This window comes from Clarias gariepinus, chromosome 15, assembly GCF_024256425.1.
Source record: "Clarias gariepinus isolate MV-2021 ecotype Netherlands chromosome 15, CGAR_prim_01v2, whole genome shotgun sequence".
Taxonomy (NCBI): domain Eukaryota; kingdom Metazoa; phylum Chordata; class Actinopteri; order Siluriformes; family Clariidae; genus Clarias; species Clarias gariepinus.
In genome coordinates this window covers 11559315-11583014 of record NC_071114.1, presented here as the reverse complement: position 1 = coordinate 11583014, position 23700 = coordinate 11559315, and the positions used below count along the sequence as shown (strand labels likewise).

Genomic DNA, 23700 nt, shown 5'->3' with positions numbered 1-23700 from the left:
CATGCAGATGTATATCAGTTCAGATCACCATTATAAATGTACAGTAATTTTGAGATCTTGTTCCTGTTGTTATTTACAGCCACCATGTGGGTGGGAAGAAGAACATTTTGTAACTGCCAGCCTGTTTTTGTACTTTCACAGTCACATCTACATTATTCCTGCCTTTACATGGACACTTTCACTGGGTATCCTCCTGGCCCAGGTTATCATCCAGCCAATCATGTCACTGCTCACTCTCCTCAAAGGGATCCTGCTGATTATTACTGTAAGTACACATGATTCACATCTTATAGCTGGATTGCTCTGTATACTGTATATTTATGCTGTTCAAGCTCCTTCCTTGATGCAAAATATAGACTCCTAATTGCTTGTAACTTTAGTCTTTCATGTTTCTTTAGTTAATGATAGTCGTTGCTTAATTTCCCACCCAACCTCCATTTCATTCATCAATTTAAAGGAACTTAATCTGAGCATGCTTTATGTGTGCTGGTCAAGTGTAAAAATATTGACTACATTACATTTACACTTATGGCATTTGTGAGACATTCATATGCAAAAAGGTTTATAGAAGTCGTATGAAAATCATGTTCACCAGCTAGTGCACATAGGCCAGGGTCAAAGATGCTGTTTTAGTCTATTTACACTGCATCTCAAGAATTAGAATATTGTGAAAAAGTAAAGTGAAATAGCTCAAGCCTTTTTTTATTTAGATGTTTACAGCTTAAAGTTGATGAAAAAAAAAATCCTGTATCTCAAAATGTTCATCTATATTGTTGGGTTGGGCATTTCTCATGTTCCTCTTGACAATACAATAGATTCTCTATGGGGTTCTGGTCAGACAGCTTAGCTGGCCATTCAAGCAAAGTAATATTGGTCAGCAAGCCGGTTAGTTTTAGTTTTGGCACTGTGGACAGATGTCAAGTTCTGCTGAAAAAGGCAATCAGCATCTCTGTAAACCTTGTCAGCAGACAGAAGCATGAAGTGCTCTAAAATTTCAACTTTGGACTTATTAAACCAGTGCACCAACACCAGCAGAGGACATGGCACCCAAATGGCACCCAAATCATTACTGCCTATAAAAAACTTCACTTAGGGCTTCACTTACTCACTATACCGCTTTATCCTGTATTCAGGGTCACGGGGACCTTGACCATATCCCAGGAGGCTTAGGGCACGGGGCAGCGTACACCCTGGACAGGGTGCCAATCCATCGCAGACTTTGGGCTTCACGCAACTTGGATTATGTGCCTCTTCAGTCTTCTTCCAGAAAATCCTTGATTTTCAAAATGTATTTAGACCACAGAGCAACATTCCAGTTCTTTTTACTTTTTTGCCCAGATAAGACACTTCTGACATTGCCTCTGCTTTAGGACTTACTTGATGCTAGAAAATGCAACAGTTGTATCCTATTTCTTGAAGACATACAGTATGTGGTGGCTGTTGATGCACTGATACCAGCCTCACTCTACTCCTATTAAAACTCTCCCAAGGTCTTATATTGTCTTTGCTTGACGTTTTCCTTAAGGCTAATTGAGGCCCTGTACCTTGTGCACCTTCTCCTAGCAAACCTCTTCCTTTCAGTCACCTTGCCCTGCTTGTAGAGGGTGTCAATGATCATCATCTGGACAAACAACTGTCAAGTCAGACCGAGAGATTCACTGTATGAATGAATGAATGAATGACTATGAATAGTAATTATAATAGTAATTTGTAGAATTTGTACCATTTTATATGTTTCAGTGTTTCACTAAAGCTAACAGTAACTGGGGTTACCGTAATGGTACAGAAACATTCATCTAGTTTTTATTTTTCAAAGGCCTCGTGTTGTGCTTCGGCATTCTAATCACATTCATTTATCTCACTAAAATAGGGTGCTTCATTATTCTGTGTGGGAGCAGTGAAGAAGGGCGGAAATTAGTAGGCAGAACTGAAGAGGAGGATGTGGCACTACAGAAATAATGAACGATAGTTATAAAATAATAATGCTTTCTGGAGCGAGATTTATGCAGATGAAGAAGCTAGCGTGGCAAGCAAATTTTTTATTTTTTTACCCATCACAGTTACAGTGGTCAAATGTATGGTCAAAATGGTCAAATCATATGTATTACATTGACAGTAATTAAAATCTCGTTTATATTTCCACAATATTTTTCATGTACAAGTGCTCTAGGACTGCACACAATTGTCCATAAGTGTAGGAGGAAGATTGCTCACGGAGCCCATGCTCGGTCATTACAAACGAGGCATGCTCAAGCTGATGTGAATAACTTTAAGGATCCACAGTCCTCTTCCTGCAGTCATGATATTTATTATGAAAGTCCAATAAGCAACTACTGATGTAATGCAAACATGTGACTTTGCAATAATGATATTACCTTTGTTCAAACTTTGTCTCAGCATACTGATTATACATAAATTACTGGTTGCAGATGGGGAGTTTAGTATGCTGTTGACCCAATGTCATGGCATTGGAAGGTAGTGGAGTCACAGTCTTGGTCGTTTGTTGTGTTTGTTTGCAATGTTCACTCGGTTGCGTAAAATGGTGTGTAAAGCAGCTGCACAAGTCCATTTCCTCTGCAGTTCTTATATTGTTCATGTTTAGGCCCCAGTCCTGATGATCACTGCAAGCCGTTCATCATGCAGTCTTCCTGCTCCGGCACATCCTGGCAGCCTGAGAGAAATTTTCAGCTTTGTCTCATCAGCCAGCTTAATTGAGCTCATCAATCACACTCTGTGATGTATTGTCGTTAGCCAGAGCATTCATGCTTATCGATAATTTGAACAGTTATCATTTATGAGCTGGAGCTTTATGGAGTGCAGGTAGCCCCTCCAGTGGCACATTGTCAATCATGCCACCTGGATCAGGAAGCGCTGCCCTGCACAAGCCCCACCCCTTGGACATTATGGCTGTGAATGGCATTGCTATTTAACCACAGGTAATTTCTTTTTCTGACAGTCACACTTTCACAGTGACCCATAAAATAACTGGCTCTAAATGAAGAGTTAAAGTGGCAGTAATTTATAGCCTTCCTAGAGCGGATCTGCAGCATGTTTCTCAATTTGAAATAGACTGTTGGAATGGTTTTGTGCACACTAGGTTTGCCAACATGTTTTTATTCCTTGATATTATTAGAATATGAGCAAGCAGTCTATATTTAAAATAAGCATTATACACCGATCAGCCATAACATCACAACACAAAACATTAAGCCTGAAATTGTGTAGGTTCCCCTTGTGCCACTCAGGCAGCTCTGCCCCTTCAGGGCACAACTCTACAAGACCTCCGGGGGTGTGCTCTGGTACCTGGTATGAGGACGTGAGTGGGTGCTGCAAGTTGCAGGGTGGGGCCTTTGCTGATCAGACTTGTTTATCATTTGTATCCCATGGGTGCTCAACTGGATTGGGATCTGTGAATGTGACCAGCATTGACATTTTTCAGAATTGTGAAAAGTACAGAACAGTATCATTTTACATTATTCTAGAAAGTTTACATGGAACATGTAGGGAATGTCACAAAGTGAAGCATACTGTAATAGGAATATACAGTAATCACCAATGGGATGGTGGTGATGGGGACATTTACTTTTCTAAAACTGAAGCAGTTTTATCCCTTGTATACAACAGCAGTGAAGGTAAGCATTGTTTACGACAGTGCAAAGTATTCCCTGATCTGTAACACAACATTAACCATATTTTGTTAAATACATGTCCATGAAATTAAGACCTACATCCCATCACAACAACTGAGTCAGAATCTCACATTAGCCGTAAAGAGACAACAATTAACACTGTGTGTTGGGAGCGTGCACATGAGCATGTCAATACCCACGCCTTTCTCCTCGTTTAATTTTGTATGGGTCAGCAGCAATGTTAAACTGTTTAAGGAAGCATCAGCCAAAGCTGCAATAGGATATGCAGATGAGTTCAAAGGCAGGCTGCCGGTAATTACGAAGGGGGGAGGCAGCAAGGAGGCATGTCAGATGCTGGCTCCCTAATTACCACCAGACTGGGATTTATTGTTCAGATTGGACGATCCTCCCTTTTAACTCCTGAGAGGGAATCATAACCTGAAATATAGAACCATTAAAAATGCATATGGGTCTTGTTTCAAATGCAGCCATGACATATTTCATGCTGATGACAATATCTTGGCCTGTTAATAGCGGTCATTAAACGATGCGTGGTTTCGAGATGGGACTGCTACAGCGAATGAACCTATATATCATATATATGAAACACACTCATTAGCCTGTATATTTTACTTTATGGGAAAGTCCTTGGAAATGTTTTCTTTTCATTGGTTTATTCCTTCATAGTAGGTTTTGGTTTGCCTGTTGCCTCTTTGCTTTGAATTATGCATGAGTCTTTTTCACAGTGGCTGCTTGACTGGGTCGGGGTGCGTAGTGGGGACATGATGTCTTCGAGTTTTGTAGCTTGCCTAGTGTAGGTTTCTCGGTCTAACTTTGCTTTGACTGGATGTGTTGGCTGACTGGGAATTGCTGTTGCCTCTAATCAGTTTGCCTCTGTCACATGGCTTCTGACATGTGAGATGATGAGAAGAGGATGCAAGTGGAATGGTGCATTATTCTCTTCATGCTGATGGCACTAGCTGTTTTACCCTGTGTGTGTTGGGTAGTTTAAGGGAGTGTGCGTACACCCTAAACTCTGCTGCTATACTGTAAGTTGGTGTGGCTTTTGTGCAACATGAGTTTCCCTGACACATACAGTAGATATATGGTTATAAACAAGTGGCTGGTTTGCATTCATTTCGTTTTTTTTTTTTTTGACTTCTTTAAACATGGCTGAAACATTTTTACTCTGTCCAGTATTTTTTTGCCAGTTAGTTGGTTACTAATGGTAAAGTCATTCAAAATTGTTGTTGTTAGGTTTCCAGCTGCTCCCTTTGAGGGGTCACCCCAGTGGACCAACTGATCCACACAACAATTAGGCAATGGTGTTATGCCCTTCCTGAGACAACCCTCCTATTTTATCCAGGCTTGGAACCAGCACTGCATTCAGTGGCTGGGGTTTGGGCATTGCCTCGGAATCGGACCTGGGCCTTCCGCATGGTAGGCATAGGTAAAGTAAGTTGAAAACTATTGACCAAAGTATATACTGTACACATGATAAAATATATCAACAAATTACATCTCCACAAAGTTTTAGAAAAATGTTCAAAGGTACACTGAAGGGTCTGTAATTGAAAAGTGGATAATAAACCAAAATCTTCATTTAAGCAGTAGTCCACATGCATGATTAAGTAAAGAGTGAATTTAGTGGTTCAATCAGTGGTTACATTTCCTGTTTAAGAGAATTTTAGTGGGTGTAATGAGAATAGCCTATTGAGTACATTTTCTGCTTGTAAAAGCACTTGTAAAAAAAAAACGAGAGGAACAACACAGAACTTAAGGATTAAAACTGTCATAGCTAATGCTGGTACAAAATAAGCTGTAAGTCTTGCTTTTTAACACAACAAAAGCAATTCAAAGAGGACGCTATATAAGAGAGAACCAAATAAATAATTAACATAACTGTGTTTACTTCTTGTTCAAAGCTTTCAGTCTGTCCACATCTCGTCTACACACTAAAACTGATATGTGATAACTGCTTGGTTTGATTATAGCAGTGAATCATGGTCAATCATGTTTCTTAGCTCCCAGAACACTAATTCTAATTAACAGCCGTTCCTTAAATTATAAATAAAATAGAGCAAGGAAAAACAATGAAATGTGAAGGGGAAGGTGGTCCTCTGGGACCATGGGAGAATCATTGAAGAAGTGCAGGACGTGGCATGCGTCTGTTTTTTTATTATTATTATTATTATTATTGTTGTTGTTTTATTGCACATGTGCATTACTGAGACTAAAAGAGTCACCTTTTCCTATCAGTAATATTGTTTTGAAACCGTGACATAAGTCAGATGTTCAATAAAGAGAGATTGATTTTAAGGGGGAAAAAATCTTACCTTTAATTACTTTAGATTTCTTTCATGGCATTTGACATTTATTTTACAGACTTCATTTCTCAATATGCCTTGCAGTCCATCACACGATGTCCATTGTTTTGCAAGCCAAGAAACAGTTTTCAAATTTATTTATGATTGTCATTAGTGTTACCGCTTTTTGATTACTCATTGTAAACATTTTATGTTATTTAATTAGGTTTTTGTTGGTAAAAAAATATTTTAAAGCATTAATATGAAAAATAAGTACTTTTCAAACGATTTATGAATATTAGCTTTATAGAAAGTCTTACCTTTATTATTAAAGTCAATGTCAAGATTTGTTTCCCTAGCTTATTAGTCATTCAGGAATTTTCGCATCACTGCAATTGAATAGCCTCTGGTTTCTCTCAATGCCTACACTAACGAAGTTCCTCAGCTTTTAATTTGTTTGTCTCACAACAGCTAAATTAGAGTTAGTGTTCACTTGCGTCTTATTAGCCTGTCATGGCAAACCTAGAATGCATAAAGCATTTATTGCTTTGTTTTGTTCCATGTGCCAAATTCAGACTTGTTTTGAAATATCATGTGCAAACCAAAAGCCTTTTTTTTTTCGGCATTTGCATGTAAAGTGGAGTTGCATCTAAGATTCCCTCCTGCAACGTGCAATAGTTTAAATACTGAGAAGATTATGATGAACATGAGCACAAAAAACGACTACTGTAGATTCTTTTCGTGGTAACACAAACAAATTACCTTCACTCTGCTCAGAGCACACTTTTCCAAGTTCACTCCACACATGCCTGGAGCCGTATATGTGCAAATATTTTGGCACGGTTCATATTTCAGTCTCTTTTTGATGTGTTGTATATAACGTATCAGAGCAATAACAAAATCTTTTATGACTTATTGTTTTTGGGCTTGTTTTATTTCATTATTTTGGCTTTTATTGTACATTGTAAGCTTCAGAGTCTCAAATGATTTTTTGTCCCACAATGCTTCAGAGGAGGTAAAAAATCAATTTTTCCACCTTGTGATGATTTATTTATTCTATCTGCTGCACTTCACCTCTAGTTCCCCTCCAAAACACAAGTGGCGATCTATAGGGCTGTAACCATATCATGACAGTTCATAGCCAGACTGGTAAATCATGGTTTCAGCATGAAGATTGTTATATTTGTGTAATTAGAATGAGATTTAGGGTGCATGTCACAAAATAGCTCTCATCTAATCTAAACACTAAATCAATGGCAAGTCAAAGTCATTAAGTTGACTTTATTTAAGAGTAATTAAGCAAGGCTAATGCTAGATGCATAACCTGTACTGTATACAGTACCAGTTGGAAAATATCATTACACCTGAAATACAGTAAAGAAAAGTGAGCAAAAAACAAATGAAAAAAGTTTTAGATCTGTTCAGCTGTTAGATGCATTCTTCTGGCACACATTGGGTTGTTTTGTAAGCCAAGAAACGGCATTGTAATTTATTTTAATTATAATTAGTATTAACACTAATGGTTCATTGTAGGCTGTTTTATTAATTTATTTTGTTAATAAATTTATTCCTTTTTTGATTGATGAGAAAAAATTATAGTTTTGGACCATTTCCAAAGCTTTCAGTTTTGATAAACTCAAATTATTCCCTGTTTATTTAGGGGGAAAAAAGGTAATGGCATAGTATCATTGCATGGGTCAATGTATAACTAGTGTAGCATTGGGAAAAGGCTGGGCTTCCAGTGAGTGTCAGCTACAGTAACAACACCTGTACAAATATCGATTGGCTCGTCTGCTGATCTCTAAGACCGATTTTTTTAATACATTTTATAGTACTGTACTACTTAAATGTTAAAATGTAGAGCTCCTATGAAAAATGCCCAAAGGTAAGCTGAACTGATATTGTCAGTTAAATATTTATTTGTGGTATTTTCTATCTCACTCCTTACCTACACTGGATCAGCTACTTAGATTTGGTGCTCCTGATTTAGCGAAAACAGTCACTCCTTATCAATGTATTAGAAATACTCAAACAAATTGCCTTCAACCTACAATTGAGTAATTAGTTTTTGAAATGGGCTTTTAAAATATAAACCTCATCCTTATTCTCACAGCATCGAGGCTTACTAAGAGATAATAATGCAAAACATAGGTTGGGGTCCAGAAGTCTGCACTAAAGGAAAAAACATCAATATATTTTAATTATGGCTAAATTTTCACTTATAGTAAGTAAAAAATAGTAAACTGAACAAAAAAAAAAATAATGGAAAAATAATGGAAAATAGTCTCATGTTTATGTTGAAATAGAATTACATTCATTTACAAACTTAATTTATTATAATAAAATAGATGTAAAGATCAGATATAAGATATATAAGTAATAAGAAAATCAAGCAATCTTGAAAAAAATTAAATAAAATGTGAATTCTAAACATTATGACTATTTAATTTTCAAGATGTTGCACAATTTTAGTGCACTATTATACAGTATTTAAGAAAGTATCTAAATTATTAAAATACTGTTATGTATATTGTCCATTAACCTGTTTGTTCAAATGTTCAGAGTTTTTATTAATCTTATCCCTTCCATCTTCAGATTGATATAAATCAATACCTATTACACTAACTTGAGACATTTATGTCAACTCAAGTGCACAGTCATTAAAAATTAGTGCAACATCTGAAATACCGTACATATTTTCACAAGTTGTTGGTGTAAATATATTTTTAACAAAACTTTTTTGTTAAAGTGGAGAGGGAAAAAAACAGAAAAGAAGCATTTTCACTCATGGTCTCAGCCTTTTGGGCTATGTAATAGCCTTGACCATCACCAGACCTCAAACTAATTGGACACTTATGGGTGATTTTAGGTGCAATGTGGTAGAAAGCACTCTCCACCACCATCAAAACAACAACTGAAGCAATATCTTTTGAAAGAGTGGTGTTCATCTCTGTGGTATGGTTCTAGAGAGTTGTGGAATGTGTGTGAAGATGAAGTTGTTTTGGTGGCTTTTAATGACTCCCTGATGAGCCACATAAATGTTGGTATTTTTTACTTGAAATGTGTTGCGTGACTGTAGTTACTTTGATTAATTTTATACTGTACAGTTATTAATAATGATATCACGAAATATCTTCAGGTACATTATTATAATTTAAATAATAATAAAATATAAATTATATATTTATAATTTAAATATTAATATTTAAATATTAATATAAATAATATTTTTATTTAAATATTATTTAAATAATAATAATACAGAACAACATAGAACATACAGTATCAGTACAATATAAGAGTTTTTTACAGGAAATGTATTTTTGTTAATATGGTACAGTAGATAAAAATCAGAGTATACAGTATTTACAGCATGTTTTCTTTAACTACTCAAGGTGTTAAGTGCTCTGCCATTTCCTAATCAGTGACTTTAATGCTTGTCCCAGAAAACAGTTCTTTGTAAGGTTAATGGTTCTCACTTTCCCTCTTCCTTATAGAGAAAAGCTCAGTTCTTTACTATGGATGAAGCAAGGCTGTTCTAAGAGTACACTTCATCAATAGTACATGCAATTTATTTCCATTCTCTTTAAAGAGTTATATGGTCATGTCATGATATTGGGCAGTATAATTATAATACCATGAATTTTTCATAGCATGCAACCTTAGGATCATCCATTTCCTCCCAACTGCAGTAGTGCTGCCTTTCTTCCTACAACACACCATGCTATGCATAGTTAAACAAGTCCAATATACATCAACACATTTTTCTTTCAGTATCAAACAAATATAAAGAAATAAAGGGTAATATTACAGACTCTTGCTTAGACAGTACCTTGACTAACTGCACGAGTGTGTTAAGCTAAATCATCCAGTAGAACCTTACCTACTCACAGAACAAGAGCAATGATACTGTATATTTGTCTACCTTGTCAAAAAATAATGTACAATCAATTCTCTATTACTGTGTTAAATTCCACTATCTATGAGCTAAGGTTCCTGGTATAAATGCCATAAAATTGCTATGCCATAAAAAAAGGAATGAATTTCAACTTTTGTACATTTACATTGTTTTATATACTGCTAGGAAAAAAAAATATTCTTAAACTGATTATTTTTACATTTTTAAACCAAGAACAACAGCACCAATAATGGCAAAAAGCTGAAAATACACTCAACTGAATGTGAATTATATATAATTCTCAATAAATAAATAAAATTCGCCCAGAATGTAGATTCAGACATTCTGTAGAATTATACTGTAAATCTATTATAAATTATTAAAATTACCCCAAAATGTTACTCTCTTTTTTCAATGTACTTAAGCCCAGTTTGCTGACACATCCATATCATTTCATCAGCAACAAATGAAAGTATAAACTTGATCATCAATTGATTTTGAGTTTTTAATGTTTTTGGTAGACAATGTTGAATGAAATAGATTAAGAAACCATTATCCACTCAAAGTATACCTTCACAAATAGATATACAGAAGAGAAATGGCATGATTACAGATATGAAACACATGACTGTGTGTGCATGTGTGCATGCATCATGCCTAAAATGAGGCTGCTATAAGATAGCTATAACTTTACCCTTTTGGTTTCATAATATGAGCCTGGTTTCGCTGCCTCTGCAGTTATTTGGCTGCATCTCTGCGTTTGGCGCGTGGCTAGCTTTGTTTTGCTAGTTTTTCAGGCGACCGGCATGAAGCTAAAATACACCATCCCGCAGTTATTAAGTCATAACAAATATTCCATTCCACCGTGCATTGCAGCCATAAAAGAACTCGGACTTCTGCGCCGACCGCGCTATGTCCATACAGTAGAAGTTCTCGGCAAAAGTTTGTTTATCATTAGCCTGGCTGTTCTGCTTTATCCAGTCCATTTGTGTGGACCAATGTCACTCATCAAACACGTCATCAGAGCAATGTTACTCCAGGTGTTTGTAGCATGGGAAACACCACGAGATTTCTGTCAAACAGCTCCGGAAACTTTCCAAGGATGCTATCCACCTAACAGGACAGAAAACGCGGAGTGGATCTTACTGTATTACGGCCATTACAGAAATCTACTACACGAAAAATGCTAAAAATAGAAGTTTTAAATTCATAATCTCTCAGAAATAAATCAGTCCTTATACAAAATCATATTATGGACAAATGCTTGGATTTAATGTGCATAACAGAAACATGGCATCAGCCAGAGGTGTTTTAAGCACTAAATGAAGCTTGCCCCCCTGGTTATAGCTACCTGGAGAAAGCCCGCAGTACTGGACGTGGTGGTGGCTTAGCTGCATTATACCGACAGCAACTGGATCTGTCTCCCCTCACTGTGCCTACAATGTCTTCATTTGAATGACTTGCATTTAAGTGTAAAGCCCCTCTCCCCATGACGATGCTGCCTATTTATCGACCCCCTAAACCAAACTCAGTGTTTATCTCTGAGATGCATGATTTTCTTACATCCATCTGTACCACTTCTGCCAACATTATTATACTCGGTGACTTTAATGTTCATGTAGACCCTCCCTCCTGCCATTTGGCAGTTGAGTTTTTACAACTACTGGACTGCCTCAATCTTTAACAGCATGTGGATGTTCCCACACATTCCAGTGGGCATATCTTGGATCTGGTTATTACAAATTCTGTACCCATTAGCAACATTTTTTGTGTATGATCTGGGGGTGTCTGACCACAAGGTCGTCTCGATGGAGCTGTCACTCCCTTGTTCCCCCACAAAAGCAAAGCGACAAATATGTTACAGAAATTTGAAAAAGATCAACCCAGATACTCTGAGCAAAGATCTTCAGCATCTCTCCTCTGTTAAATGTTCCTTAGTCACTGAGTCTCTTCTATAAATCGCCTATTGAAACCACAGTTTCAATCTCACCTGTAAGCTACAGAGGAGAAATGCAATAACATCATTACTTTCTTCAGGAAAAAAGTGGATACCATCCGCTCGTCTCTATCGAGTTCCTCTGCACTACCTGTCTTGATGGATGACCCACAGCAAGGGAATTTGCAACCTTTTAGCTGTTTCTCTAAAGTTATGCGGCAAGAGGTTGAGGTCATTGTCAGAAAGATGAAACCATCAAATTGTGCTCTGGACCCTTTTCCTACTTTTTTGGTTAAATCCAACCTTATATAAGTACGCACCGTGCTATAAGTCCCCTGATTAACAGGATAATAATAATGTAATAATGTTCCCGCTACATTGAAATCTGCTAAAACAGCTCTGGTTAGAGTCATGAATGACCTACTGATGTCGGCTGATGCTAGTTTTCCATCGCTTCTCATCCTGTTGGAATTGTCTTCGGCCTTCGATACTGTTGTTCACAACATTCTTCTTCACAGATTATGTCACACTGTTGGACTCACTGACTCTGTTTACAACTGGTTCTCATCTTATCTTACTGAAAGAATGGAGGATGTTTCCCTGGGAGAGGCTAAATCCGCTACACACAATGTCACCTGTGGTGTTCCTCAGGGCTCTGTGCTCGGTCCTTTTTTGTTTATATTGTATATGCTTCCCCTAGGCTGTATCATCAGCCAGCATGGTATTTTATTTACATTTACATTTACATTTAGGCATTTGGCAGACGATTTTCATTGCTATGCTGATGATACTGATGATAGAGCATCTGATCGAACCAGACAGGCTGGGCTTTGCTCTCCACAGCAATGTATGACTCCTGGGTACTCATGATACTGTCACTAATGTACTTGTATATTAATGATAATCAATGTTAATTTGTAATTGGCATGTACTAGACAAACAAATCCACTAATTCTGCTATATATATGTCAGGGCAATATGTAGATATTACAGCAGACTTTTAAAGGTCTTGTTGAATGATGCCTCAAGAGGTCAGAGCTGTTTTGTTGGCTCAACGGGAACCTACACAATATTGGGCTTGATGTTTTAAGGTTTTAATGTTATGGCTAATCGGTGTGCCTTTAATGGGTCTTAACATGTTTGTTTTGATCTAATTGTAAGTTCCTGTAAGTAGATAGGTTTTTCACAACTTAATGAACCCTAAAGGACGACACTGCAACTTTAAACCACACTCTACCATTTTTATGGACAGCGAGTGCCCACTAGCCGTGAATAATGCATTTAGATGTGACCTCTTTGTGAATTTGGCTATAAATTGAATCTTTACAGGGGGCTTGGGAAAACAGGGCTAGAAATAAGCTGGCATGGCAGGGCTGATCATCTGGTTCATGTCTGTCCTGTCCCTCCAGATGTATCGTGCTGAGGCATTGGGGCCTGCTGATGTGCGTCTACATGACTCTCATTCACAAATGGATTATCTTCCTTTGGTGCAGGACACTTTGATTAATTAAATTTTGAACCTTTCCTGAGTTTCTGAAATTGCTTGCTCTAATGGTCTGTGTGCACCATCATTGTCAGGAGATGGATCCCCATGCGTGTTGCAAGTGTTTGCTGTTGTTGTTTTCTATTTCATATCATTATCATAAGCAAATTGTCGAGCAGCAAAATCCGTATTAATTTCAGGAAATGTAATTTATACCTTTATTAGGCCTTTCTTAAAATAAATGGGATATTGTCCCCTAGTTAGAACAAATTCCATCATCTATCTTACTCAGTAGGTTAAACTTCCATGACCGAAGCAATAAAGAAGATAAGCATTAAATACAGGAAATGTTTATGAGAGTATTGTGGGAAGGAGAGCCGAACTCTAAGGCTGCATTTCAGGAATATGGAGCCCACAGGGACTGCAGTGGGTAGCATGGCAGGTTGTAGAGAGGCAAAAAAGCATTGTAGGCAAAATAGGTAATGTAGGGTCTTACTTTGGCTCTATAAACCTTAGTAGTGCATTCAGAATTTACCAAGAGAGTTGTAAAAGGTTACAAAGTGTATGGTTTTATTGTATCAGACTTTACAGTAGACACTCATCACACGCAACAAGAGTCTTTAGGTACACTACATAGTGTGTGTGTGTGTGTGTGTGTGTATATGTGTGTGTGTTTTCTAGCCTGCCAGCTGCTAAGGAGTGAAGATCACACTGAAGAGCATAGATCATTGTGTTACGCTTGTGCTCTTATCTCTTATTGATTTTTTTTTCCGAGCTATGAAGTTGGCATAGCAGCTGTGTGTCCTCCCATGATATAAGCTGCCTTCTGCAAACAGATCAATGTCTGAAGACCGCATTTTCTCGGGGCTCTCAGCAGCATGGGCACTATACCTCACCCTGTATTCCAGATACACACTTTGTGATGAATGCATTCACTGGAGGTGTATTAATAAAATATCAAGCCTTGGAGTACATGGAGGAAAAGGCGCTTATTTAGATGGAACACTGTGAGCTCAGAGAATTTATACCATCTCATATAGAGAGAGAAGTGTGCTGGAGTAGGAGGAGGAGGAGGAGGAACATCCTGTTCTGTTTGTGGTCAGTTTTAAAAGTGAGAATCTGAATACTACCCACACATACATAAACATGCATAGAAAAAAGGAATGACTGCTTACCAAGTCTAACACGACTTAATAAGGGTTAAAAAGGTCTATAAGGAATAGTTTATGAACTAAAATCTACACACTGTCAACATATACCTGTTATTTTATTTCTTATATACGTTTAAGTATTATGCATAAGTATAGACTACCTGTATGTATATATATATATATATATATATATATACATACAGGTAGTCCCCGACTTATGAACATTCGTGGTATGAATTTCGTATACGACATATACGAACGGACTGCAGTTTGCATCTAACATTCAAAACATCTAACATTAAAATCGCAGAAGTAGCTCACATGTACTGTACAAAAATAGACACTGCAGTGCACCAGATCCCAATATTTACAATTACATACAATATTTTCAGTGTGTAAGTGAATGTATACAATGTCTAAAATCTGTTATATTGTATGTGTGTGCATGTGGGGGTGCAGGAGAAATGGGTCGGCCACACCGGTTTCAATAAATTAGTCTGGTAAAGCTGTCCCCATGGTGAATAATCTTAATTTCAGAAAAATCCTCAACAAAACAGAGTTCACAGACCAAGAAAGTAAAAAACCTTGACAGAATGGCGTCTGGGATTCCCATAGCAAACTTAGTTTGCAGTTTAGGTAAAGTCTACATCCGCGTGCGTGTGTGCGGATGTGTGTGTGTGTACGTGTGTGTTAGTCTTCCTACACAATAACCCTCCTCCTCGTCTCCAGTGATATTTTTAAAGATAAATGCAGGTTAAAGTTTGTAGTCTAAGTAAAGTTAACATCTGTTCGTGTGTGTGCGCGCATGTGTATACGTGTGTGAACGCTGTCCTACACAATAACCCCTATAATTACATTATACATACTGTACAATATACAGTGGTGTTAAAAACTATTTGCCCCCTTCCTGATTTCTTATTCTTTTGCATGTTTGTCACACAAAATGTTTCTGATCATCAAACACATTTAACTATTAGTCAAAGATAACACAAGTAAACACAAAATGCAGTTTTTAAATGATGTTTTTTATTATTTAGGGAGAAAAAAAATCCAAACCTACATGGCCCTGTGTGAATAAGTAATTGCCCCCTGAATCTAATAACTGGTTGGGCCACCCTTAGCAGCAATAACTGCAATCAAGCGTTTGCGATAACTTGCAACGAGTCTTTTACAGCGCTCTGGAGGAATTTTGGCCCACTCATCTTTGCAGAATTGTTGTAATTCAGCTTTATTTGAGGGTTTTCTAGCATGAACCGCCTTTTTAAGGTCATGCCACAACATCTCAATAGGATTCAGGTCAGGACTTTGACTAGGCCACTCCAAAGTCTTTATTTTGTTTTTCTTCACTCATTCAGAGGTGGATTTGCTGATGGGTTTTGGGTCACTGTCCTGCTGCAGCACCCAAGATCGCTTCAGCTTGAGTTGACGAACAGATGGCCGGACATTCTCCTTCAGGATTTTTTGGTAGACAGTAGAATTCATGGTTCCATCTATCACAGCAAGCCTTCCAGGTCCTGAAGCAGCAAAACAACCCCAGACCATCACACTACCACCACCATATTTTACTGTTGGTATGATGTTCTTTTTCTGAAATGCTGTGTTACTTTTACGCCAGATGTAACGGGACACGCACCTTCCAAAAAGTTCAACTTTTGTCTCGTCGGTCCACAAGGTATTTTCCCAAAAGTCTTGGCAATCATTAAGATGTTTTTTAGCAAAATTGAGACGAGCCTTAATGTTCTTTTTGCTTAAAAGTGGTTTGCGCCTTGGAAATCTGCCATGCAGGCCGTTTTTGCCCAGTCTCTTTCTTATGGTGGAGTCGTGAACACTGACCTTAATTGAGGCAAGTGAGGCCTGCAGTTCTTTAGATGTTGTCCTGGGGTCTTTTGTGGCCTCTCGGATGAGTTGTCTCTGCGCTCTTGGGGTAATTTTGGTCGGCCGGCCACTCCTGGGAAGGTTCACCACTGTTCCATGTTTTTGCCATTTGTGGATAATGGCTCTCACTGTGGTTCGCTGGAGTCCCAAAGCTTTAGAAATGGCTTTATAACCTTTACCAGACTGATAGATCTCAATTACTTTTGTTCTCATTTGTTTCTGAATTTCTTTGGATCTTGGCATGATGTCTAGCTTTTGAGGTGCTTTTGGTCTACTTCTCTGTGTCAGGTACTGTAGCTTCTATTTAAGTGATTTCTTGATTGAAACAGGTGTGGCAGTAATCAGGCCTGGGGGTGACTACAGAAATTGTAGTCACAATGTGTCACAAAAAAGTGGGGCAATCACTTTTTCACACAGGGCCATGTAGATTTTGAAGTTTTTTTCTCCCTTAATAATATAAACCTTCATTTAAAAACTGCATTTTGTGTTCAACATTTAAGTGTGACAAACATGCAAAAGAATAAGAAATCAAGAAGGGGGCAAATAGTTTTTCACACCACTGTATACGTATGTATAATACAGTGTTGGTATACAGTGTGTGTATACTGTAAATATACAGTACTCTGCAAAGGTCTTGAGCCACTCCTCATTCCTTCATGTTTTGCTTTCAAAGAGCCAGACTTTATTTTGTAGTCTTGGGGAATAGTTCAAAAACACTACCAATGCAGTCAAAGTATACCTCCATAGAAAGAAAAAAAAAACTTTCCTGGAACACTATCAGTCATGGTTCGGCCTCCCCAAAGCCCGGCTCTCAACATTATTGAAGCAGTTTGGGATCATCTTGACAGAGAACACAACAAAAGTCAGTTAATGTTCAAAGAAGAACTTTGGCATGTCCTTCAACAAGCCTGAAGAACTATTCCTTGAAGACTCCTTAAATAAATTACAAGACATCTTGACCAAGAGAGTGCAGACTGTATAAGAATAACGGTGGTCATACCGAATATTAACTTTAAACCTGTAGTTAGAAATATAGAAACTCTCTTTGCTGTTATATACTATATTTGTACCCTATCTATCTATCTATCTACAGTATCTATCTATCTATCTATCTATCTATCTATCTATCTATCTATCTATCTATCTATCTATCTATTTATTTGTTTGCACATTTGTAAATGAATTACTGTACCTATTGTCTTATTTTCCTGGCAAACTATAATTGTATTGTGAATTACAGTTACAGTGTTAATGCTTGTGGAAATGAATAATATTAGTTAACATGGGAGTCTCTTCAAACAGCTGGCAAACTGGTGTTTTTGTCCTTTTTTAACTTTTTTCCTGTGTGTTTGGGGTGGGTTAATGTGGATCATAGGGTGCTTTATCATTTAGCTGAAGAGTAGCTGCAAAGTCCTGTCCCGTATTTTCGCTCCCTTGCCAAAAAGCAGTGGTTGAGTCAGGATCAGAGCATTGCCCTCCATAAGAGTCAGCTATGGCAGAGAGAAAAACAGTGGGATGAAAGTGATTTATTTTTACAATGAAAGTCGGCTCACTCAGGCTCATTTCTAGACACTATTCCCAGCTTCTAATATCAGATAGTCTAAAGGATTAAGCCGCTTCATTCTCTGTGTGCATTAAGGAACACAACTGAACTGCAGGTTCACATCCATATTGGCTATTCCTTTCAGGGGAAAGTAGCTAATGTTTGCTCAAGAATTCATATATTCATAGATGTGGCCCAACACACAGCATTATTAAGTTGGTTGAATAATTACAACTGAATTATTTTGGGAGACTTTATCATCTTATCATGCTTGTTCTTTTATACTGTAGCAATAAAACACAAAATTCTGCTCATTACAATCAATGACCATTGGATTTTTATATGCTGATTAACTTAACTTAAACATATACTCTGCTTGTTACAGAAGCTAGAATTAGAGCTTCATATATGTAAAGAATGAGTATAAAAAAAGGTAAAGCTTTACATGACCTTTATAGGAGCACCATTACTAAATCCTTATCGAGCTTCAGTCCTTCCTCAATAATAACTATATTCATTGTAAAAAAACATTGACAGTATTTATCCTGGTGGTATTGCATTTCATGCCTTTAATTTTATTTATGTATTTGTTTGTTTATTTATTTGCTACTACAACAATTATGACTGACTCTGAGTTTACAGCATTGGCAAAGTTTTTTTTTTCTTTCTCAGCAAGTATGCAGTAGGGAATGAGCTTAAGGGACTGTAAAATGTATGTAAAATTATGACAAAAATGACATATTCAAGGCCCATCCAAAAATGAATGTCCAGAATTGCCAAATACACTCATGCTATGGCTTAATCTACTTTTAATCATGTTTTGCATATTTTTCAGGTTATTTTTACAGTTCTGTGCTTAAGTCTTGAGCCATCTATCATTTCTTTATATTAAATTTAATTAAATGATGTAGATAAAATTAAAGAACTGGGAACAAAGGTTTTGCTGCGGCAAAATGCCTAAAGTTACAATTAAAAAATTGTCTGTTAATGTAAAACCCCAGCAGCAACCTCATTTCAATTCAGTTTAATTCAGTTTTATTTATATAGTGCTTTTAACAATGGTCATTATCGCAAAGCAGCTTTACAGAATAAAATATATGGAAATAAGATAAAAAAGTGTGAGGAATTATGTATGAACCTACGATCAGGTTATCCCTGATAAGCATGCTGAGGGTGACGGTGGCAAGGAAAAACACTATTTGTTAATAAAGGCTCAGAAAACTGTTTGTGGGTATTTCAGTCTTGAACTTTTGAACTTCTATGCTAAAACATTTCTTAGGATCTTGGCAATAAAGGTGAGGTTTAATATTGGTCCGGTTTCCCAATTAGAGGTTTAATAACTGATTTAAAAGATTTAGGAACGTACAGTACATTTACATTTAGGCATTTGGCAGATGCTCTTATCCAGAGCGACTTACATTTTTATCTCATTACACATCTGAGCAGTTGAGGGTTAAGGGCCTTGCTCAAGGGCCCAACAGTGGCAACTTGGTGGTTGTGGGGTTTGAACCTGGGATCTTCCGAACCGTAATCCAATGCCTTAACCACTGAGCTACCCCTGGCCCCCCAGTAGTCGTCGCTAAGTGAAGAGTTGACTATCTTTAAAACGGGATCCGTTATTTTTGTTATTAACTGTTTGAGAAAATTCGTAGTTACAGGATCTATTACACAAGGTAATCTTGCTGGAGGAATTTGTGAAAGGGGAGTAAAGTATTCTCAAAGTGCTGATCTGATATGGTTAGATTATCACCTGCATCAATGTTTTTTATTAAATTGTTTTAATATTTTAAAGTCATATTTTAGGTTTGATTATGAAGTCATTTTAAAGCCTGAATTTTTGGCTAGATATTTTATATTTTGTTATTGAATAAATGCAAGTCCTCAAGACTGTATTGTATTAGTGTGCATGTTTCGGTGGTGGTCTTATTCCTAGTCAATTTCGCTACAGTATTAAATAAGAATCTAAGAATATTTTTGTTATCTTTTATAACTGAGTGAGTATGTTGATACAGTACTAGGCACTAAAAACTTTTTTATAGATCAAGATGCTCTTCTTCCATACTGTTTGAAATACTACTAATTTAGTTTGACACCATTTACTTTCTAGTTTTTAAGCAGTCTGTTTTGAGATGCGTGTGTAATCATTTTACCATGAAACACTTTTTCTCTCTCTCTGATAACAATAAGAGCTGTGTTTGATGTGAGATATTTAATATTTAACACTCCAAGCTTCAGATCAAAGATGCTGGCTGTGTATTCTGTCTTCTGTCTACGTTTTCTACACTTTCATTTACCTTGGGGAACAGACACAGTCTCAATCTGGTGGAACCTGAGTGACATGCAGCTAGCATACACTGTCTGCTTTCTGGTCTGGGCTCTGGATAATCACTGATTAACTAGGCTCCTGAGCTACACTGCAAGAAATGAGAGCAGCACCTTCTCTAGTGGAATGGACACCTTCCCACCTCAACAGGCCAGCTTTGCCCTCAAAAGTACTCCAATTATCTATAAAGTCTACATTGTTTTTAGAGGAGCTTTTGAGTATCCAGTGGTTTGGTGACCATAACATGCCGCCAAGTCACATTGTGATGGGGCCACAGCATATTACAGTACTTCATCGGACATCATCTTCATTAATTTAAAATTATATACGTACACCTAACTACTGCTGCTGGTGAACCCGGTAATCTGATGACACTGTACACAGTGTGTGGCACTTGTGTAAATGTTTATGGTAAATTTCTAAGCAATTTGGATGCTGTTCTTTGCCAGATGGATGGATGCACAGGAATGGGTTAAGCTTAAAATGAGGACTCCTGCACTTTTACTCACACATTCAAACCCCAGCTAAGAGAACTGATGCAAGAGCAGTGGTGAAAAGCAAAGAAATGGAGTGAAGAGCTCTTAGTTAGAGCCATGGGATTTGAGAGAACTCACTCCCTTTGTTTGGTAATGTGTCATTTTACACTTCATTTCTTAGTACCCGCACCAGATTTTTGACTAGTGGAGAGTGGCCAGGGACTAATCACAAGCTTGGCTTCATCTCCACTCTATCACGTGATCCACTGAGGCCTTTAACGAGAAAGTGGAAGCCACTTACCCAGGGTTTTTTTTTTTTATCTGCAGTTGTTTTCTTTCCTTTTTTCGCCTCTGATCTCTAGAGCTTGAAAATGCATACATGCCCCTAATGGAGTCCTCTTTCCTATAATCCAGATCTTACTCTTCTGGTTGTTGAAAGCAGAATATTTACTTGTGAAATGTTGTTGTGCTCTAAAAGTACCTGCAGTAATAATACATCTCTAGGAAAGCACATTTGGGCCAATGATATTTCTAATGCAAATATTTGTAGAGGGTTTTTCTTTTTCTTTTTATTCTTTTTTATTATGTGTAAAGTTGGGTTTTATAATGTATCTATTATAATCCTAGTTATCAGCCTTTTATTCCTCACAAGATATACACTCACTGGCCACTTCATTGGGCACACTTGTTTAGTTGTCCATTAATGCAAATATCTAGTCAGCCAATCTCATGCCATTAACTTAATGCATTAAGTAGGTAGAAATGGTCGGGATGATCTGCTGAAGTCCAAATTAAGCAACAGAATGGGAAAGAAAGTTCATTTAAATGACTCTGAATGTGGTTGGTGACAAACAGGCTAGTCTGAGTATCTCACACACAACTATCTCTAGGGTTTACAGAGAATGTTTTGGAAAAGGGAAATATTCAGCAGCACTATGTTGTAATTAGTAACTCAAATAACATCTAATTTAAACCGAGGTATGCGAAAGAGCATCTCTGAATGTTAAAACTTGAAGCAGGACGACTATAGCAGCAGAAGACGACACTGGGTGCCACTCCTGTCAGCTAAGAACAGAAGACTGAGGCTACAGTTAATTCAATTCAATTCAATTTAATTATTTCGTTAGCATAGGGTTATCAAAATTGGACAATAGAGGATTGAAAAAATGTTGCCTGGTCTGAGTTTTGATTTCTACTGTGGTATTCGGATGGTAGGGTGAGACTTTGGAATAAAGGCATGGATCCATTCTGCTTTGTATCAACAGTTCAGGCTGCTGGTGGTGTAATGGTGTGGGGGATAATTTCTTGGCATGCTTTGGGCCCCTTAGTCCTAATTGAGCAGCATTTCAATGCTGCAACGTAGATAAGTACTGTGGATGACTGTATCCATCCCTTTATGAACTCAGGATAATGCACTATATCAAAACTAAAATAATTTTAAACTGGTTTATTGAACATCTCAATGATTTCACTGTATTTAAATGGCCTCTACGGTCACCAGATCTCAATCCAATAGAGCACTTAGAGTGATGTGCTGGAACGGGAGATTTGCATCATGGTTGTGCAGCCGATAAATCTGCAGCAACTGCGTGTCAATATGGACCACAATCTATAAGGATGTTTTCAGCACCTTGTTAAATCTATGACATGAAGAAGGCAGTTCTGAAGGCAAAAGAGGGTCCAAGTCAGTACTAGCAAGGCATTCCTAAGGAAGTATTTTTTGATATAATGTATTACCCCCATTCAAACTTTTGGCTTATGTAGTTAGATTTTGCATAATTACTACCTGATATTTTTTTCCCCCGGATTACTACCTAATATTTTATAAAGATATTCTTATTCTTTTATTAAGAATATTTAACTAGATATGCCTATAACTTAGTTTATGTGAAATTGTATTGCACACTCATAAGCATGTTATACAATGCCATCTTATGAATTTTGGAATGAACTAATTTTTTTCAAAAATGTGTGTAGAATTAAGTTGTGAGATTGCATTTATTAAGTAGATTTCAACTGCACACCCATAAGTACGTATTAAAACATGTTGAGATGAATGAATTATTTTTTTAAAGGTAGATTTTTTTATGATATAATGGCATTTTCCATTTAAATTCCAAAGTCACATATTTTCTCTTCTTGTGAGCCAATTGCAAAAACCTATATGTTACCTCAAGCTCAGTCAAATACATCTGTTAAATTCCCATTAAAATCTGTTAAGTAGTTTTTATGTGATGCATGCACAAACAAACACAAAAAATTTAAAAAACATCTTGAGGTGTTCTATTACAGTACTCATCTTAATCCCCCCAAAATATTAGTTTTCGCAAATATGTTTAATGTACAGACATGCCAACTTTGCAGTTTTATATTATGTAATGTTGAAACCAATAGCACCGCTCACACATTACGGCTATTGTGGATTGTGAAAATAATCAGGAAAAATAAAACAGAAGGGTACGTTGCTCAGTCCTTTTACAGAAGTTAACATTAGACTAGTTTATGTTTTAAACCAGAAGCAAGAGTTGCTAGTAAACTTCTATAATTAAGCTGACTATAATATTTTTTCAATAAACAAGTTTTGGTGCCCATATACAGCAACCCTAACTACACTGTGGGAATTTGCAGTGATCAATTTGTGTGAAATTCAGTCCTCTTCTATTTTTAGCTGATAGCAAATAGCCTCTGAGATGCGTTATTTATTAACTACAATTAAGTAAGGTGTGTAATTACAAGAGTGAGGAGTGGCCGGACTGGCAAATGCATTTGCAAACTGCTTAAGATTGAAAAACATTAAAGGAATAGAGTTGGAGAACTCAGGGTCATTCCGGTGCAGTCAGACTAATTTCCCATCACAATGTGTTAGCAAAGAGCAGCAGTTCCAGGGTTTCAAAAAGACTTGTTATTGGTCTTCGAGGTCAGTCTCTTACAGGCACATTAGGCAGGGAATTTCCATTAATACAAACGCAGCACTAACACAACTACATGCCGTTATCCTCATCGCACTAAAATACAAGAACTCCACCTCTCCCAGGAACACAGAGTTAATTAGGAGCCATTCTGAAGCAGGAAATGCTTTT

At 37.1% G+C, this 23700-nt stretch overlaps 1 protein-coding gene across 1 annotated transcript in view; it reads left to right on the top strand.

The window, feature by feature from the left end:
- Positions 1-23700, top strand: part of si:ch211-51h4.2 (uncharacterized) — a 134764-nt gene that overhangs the window by 49047 nt on the left and 62017 nt on the right. Inside the window, exon 8 of the mRNA XM_053513605.1 lies at positions 142-265. Within this exon, the coding sequence (XP_053369580.1) occupies positions 142-265 (124 nt within the window). The remainder of the gene's footprint in view (positions 1-141; positions 266-23700) is intronic.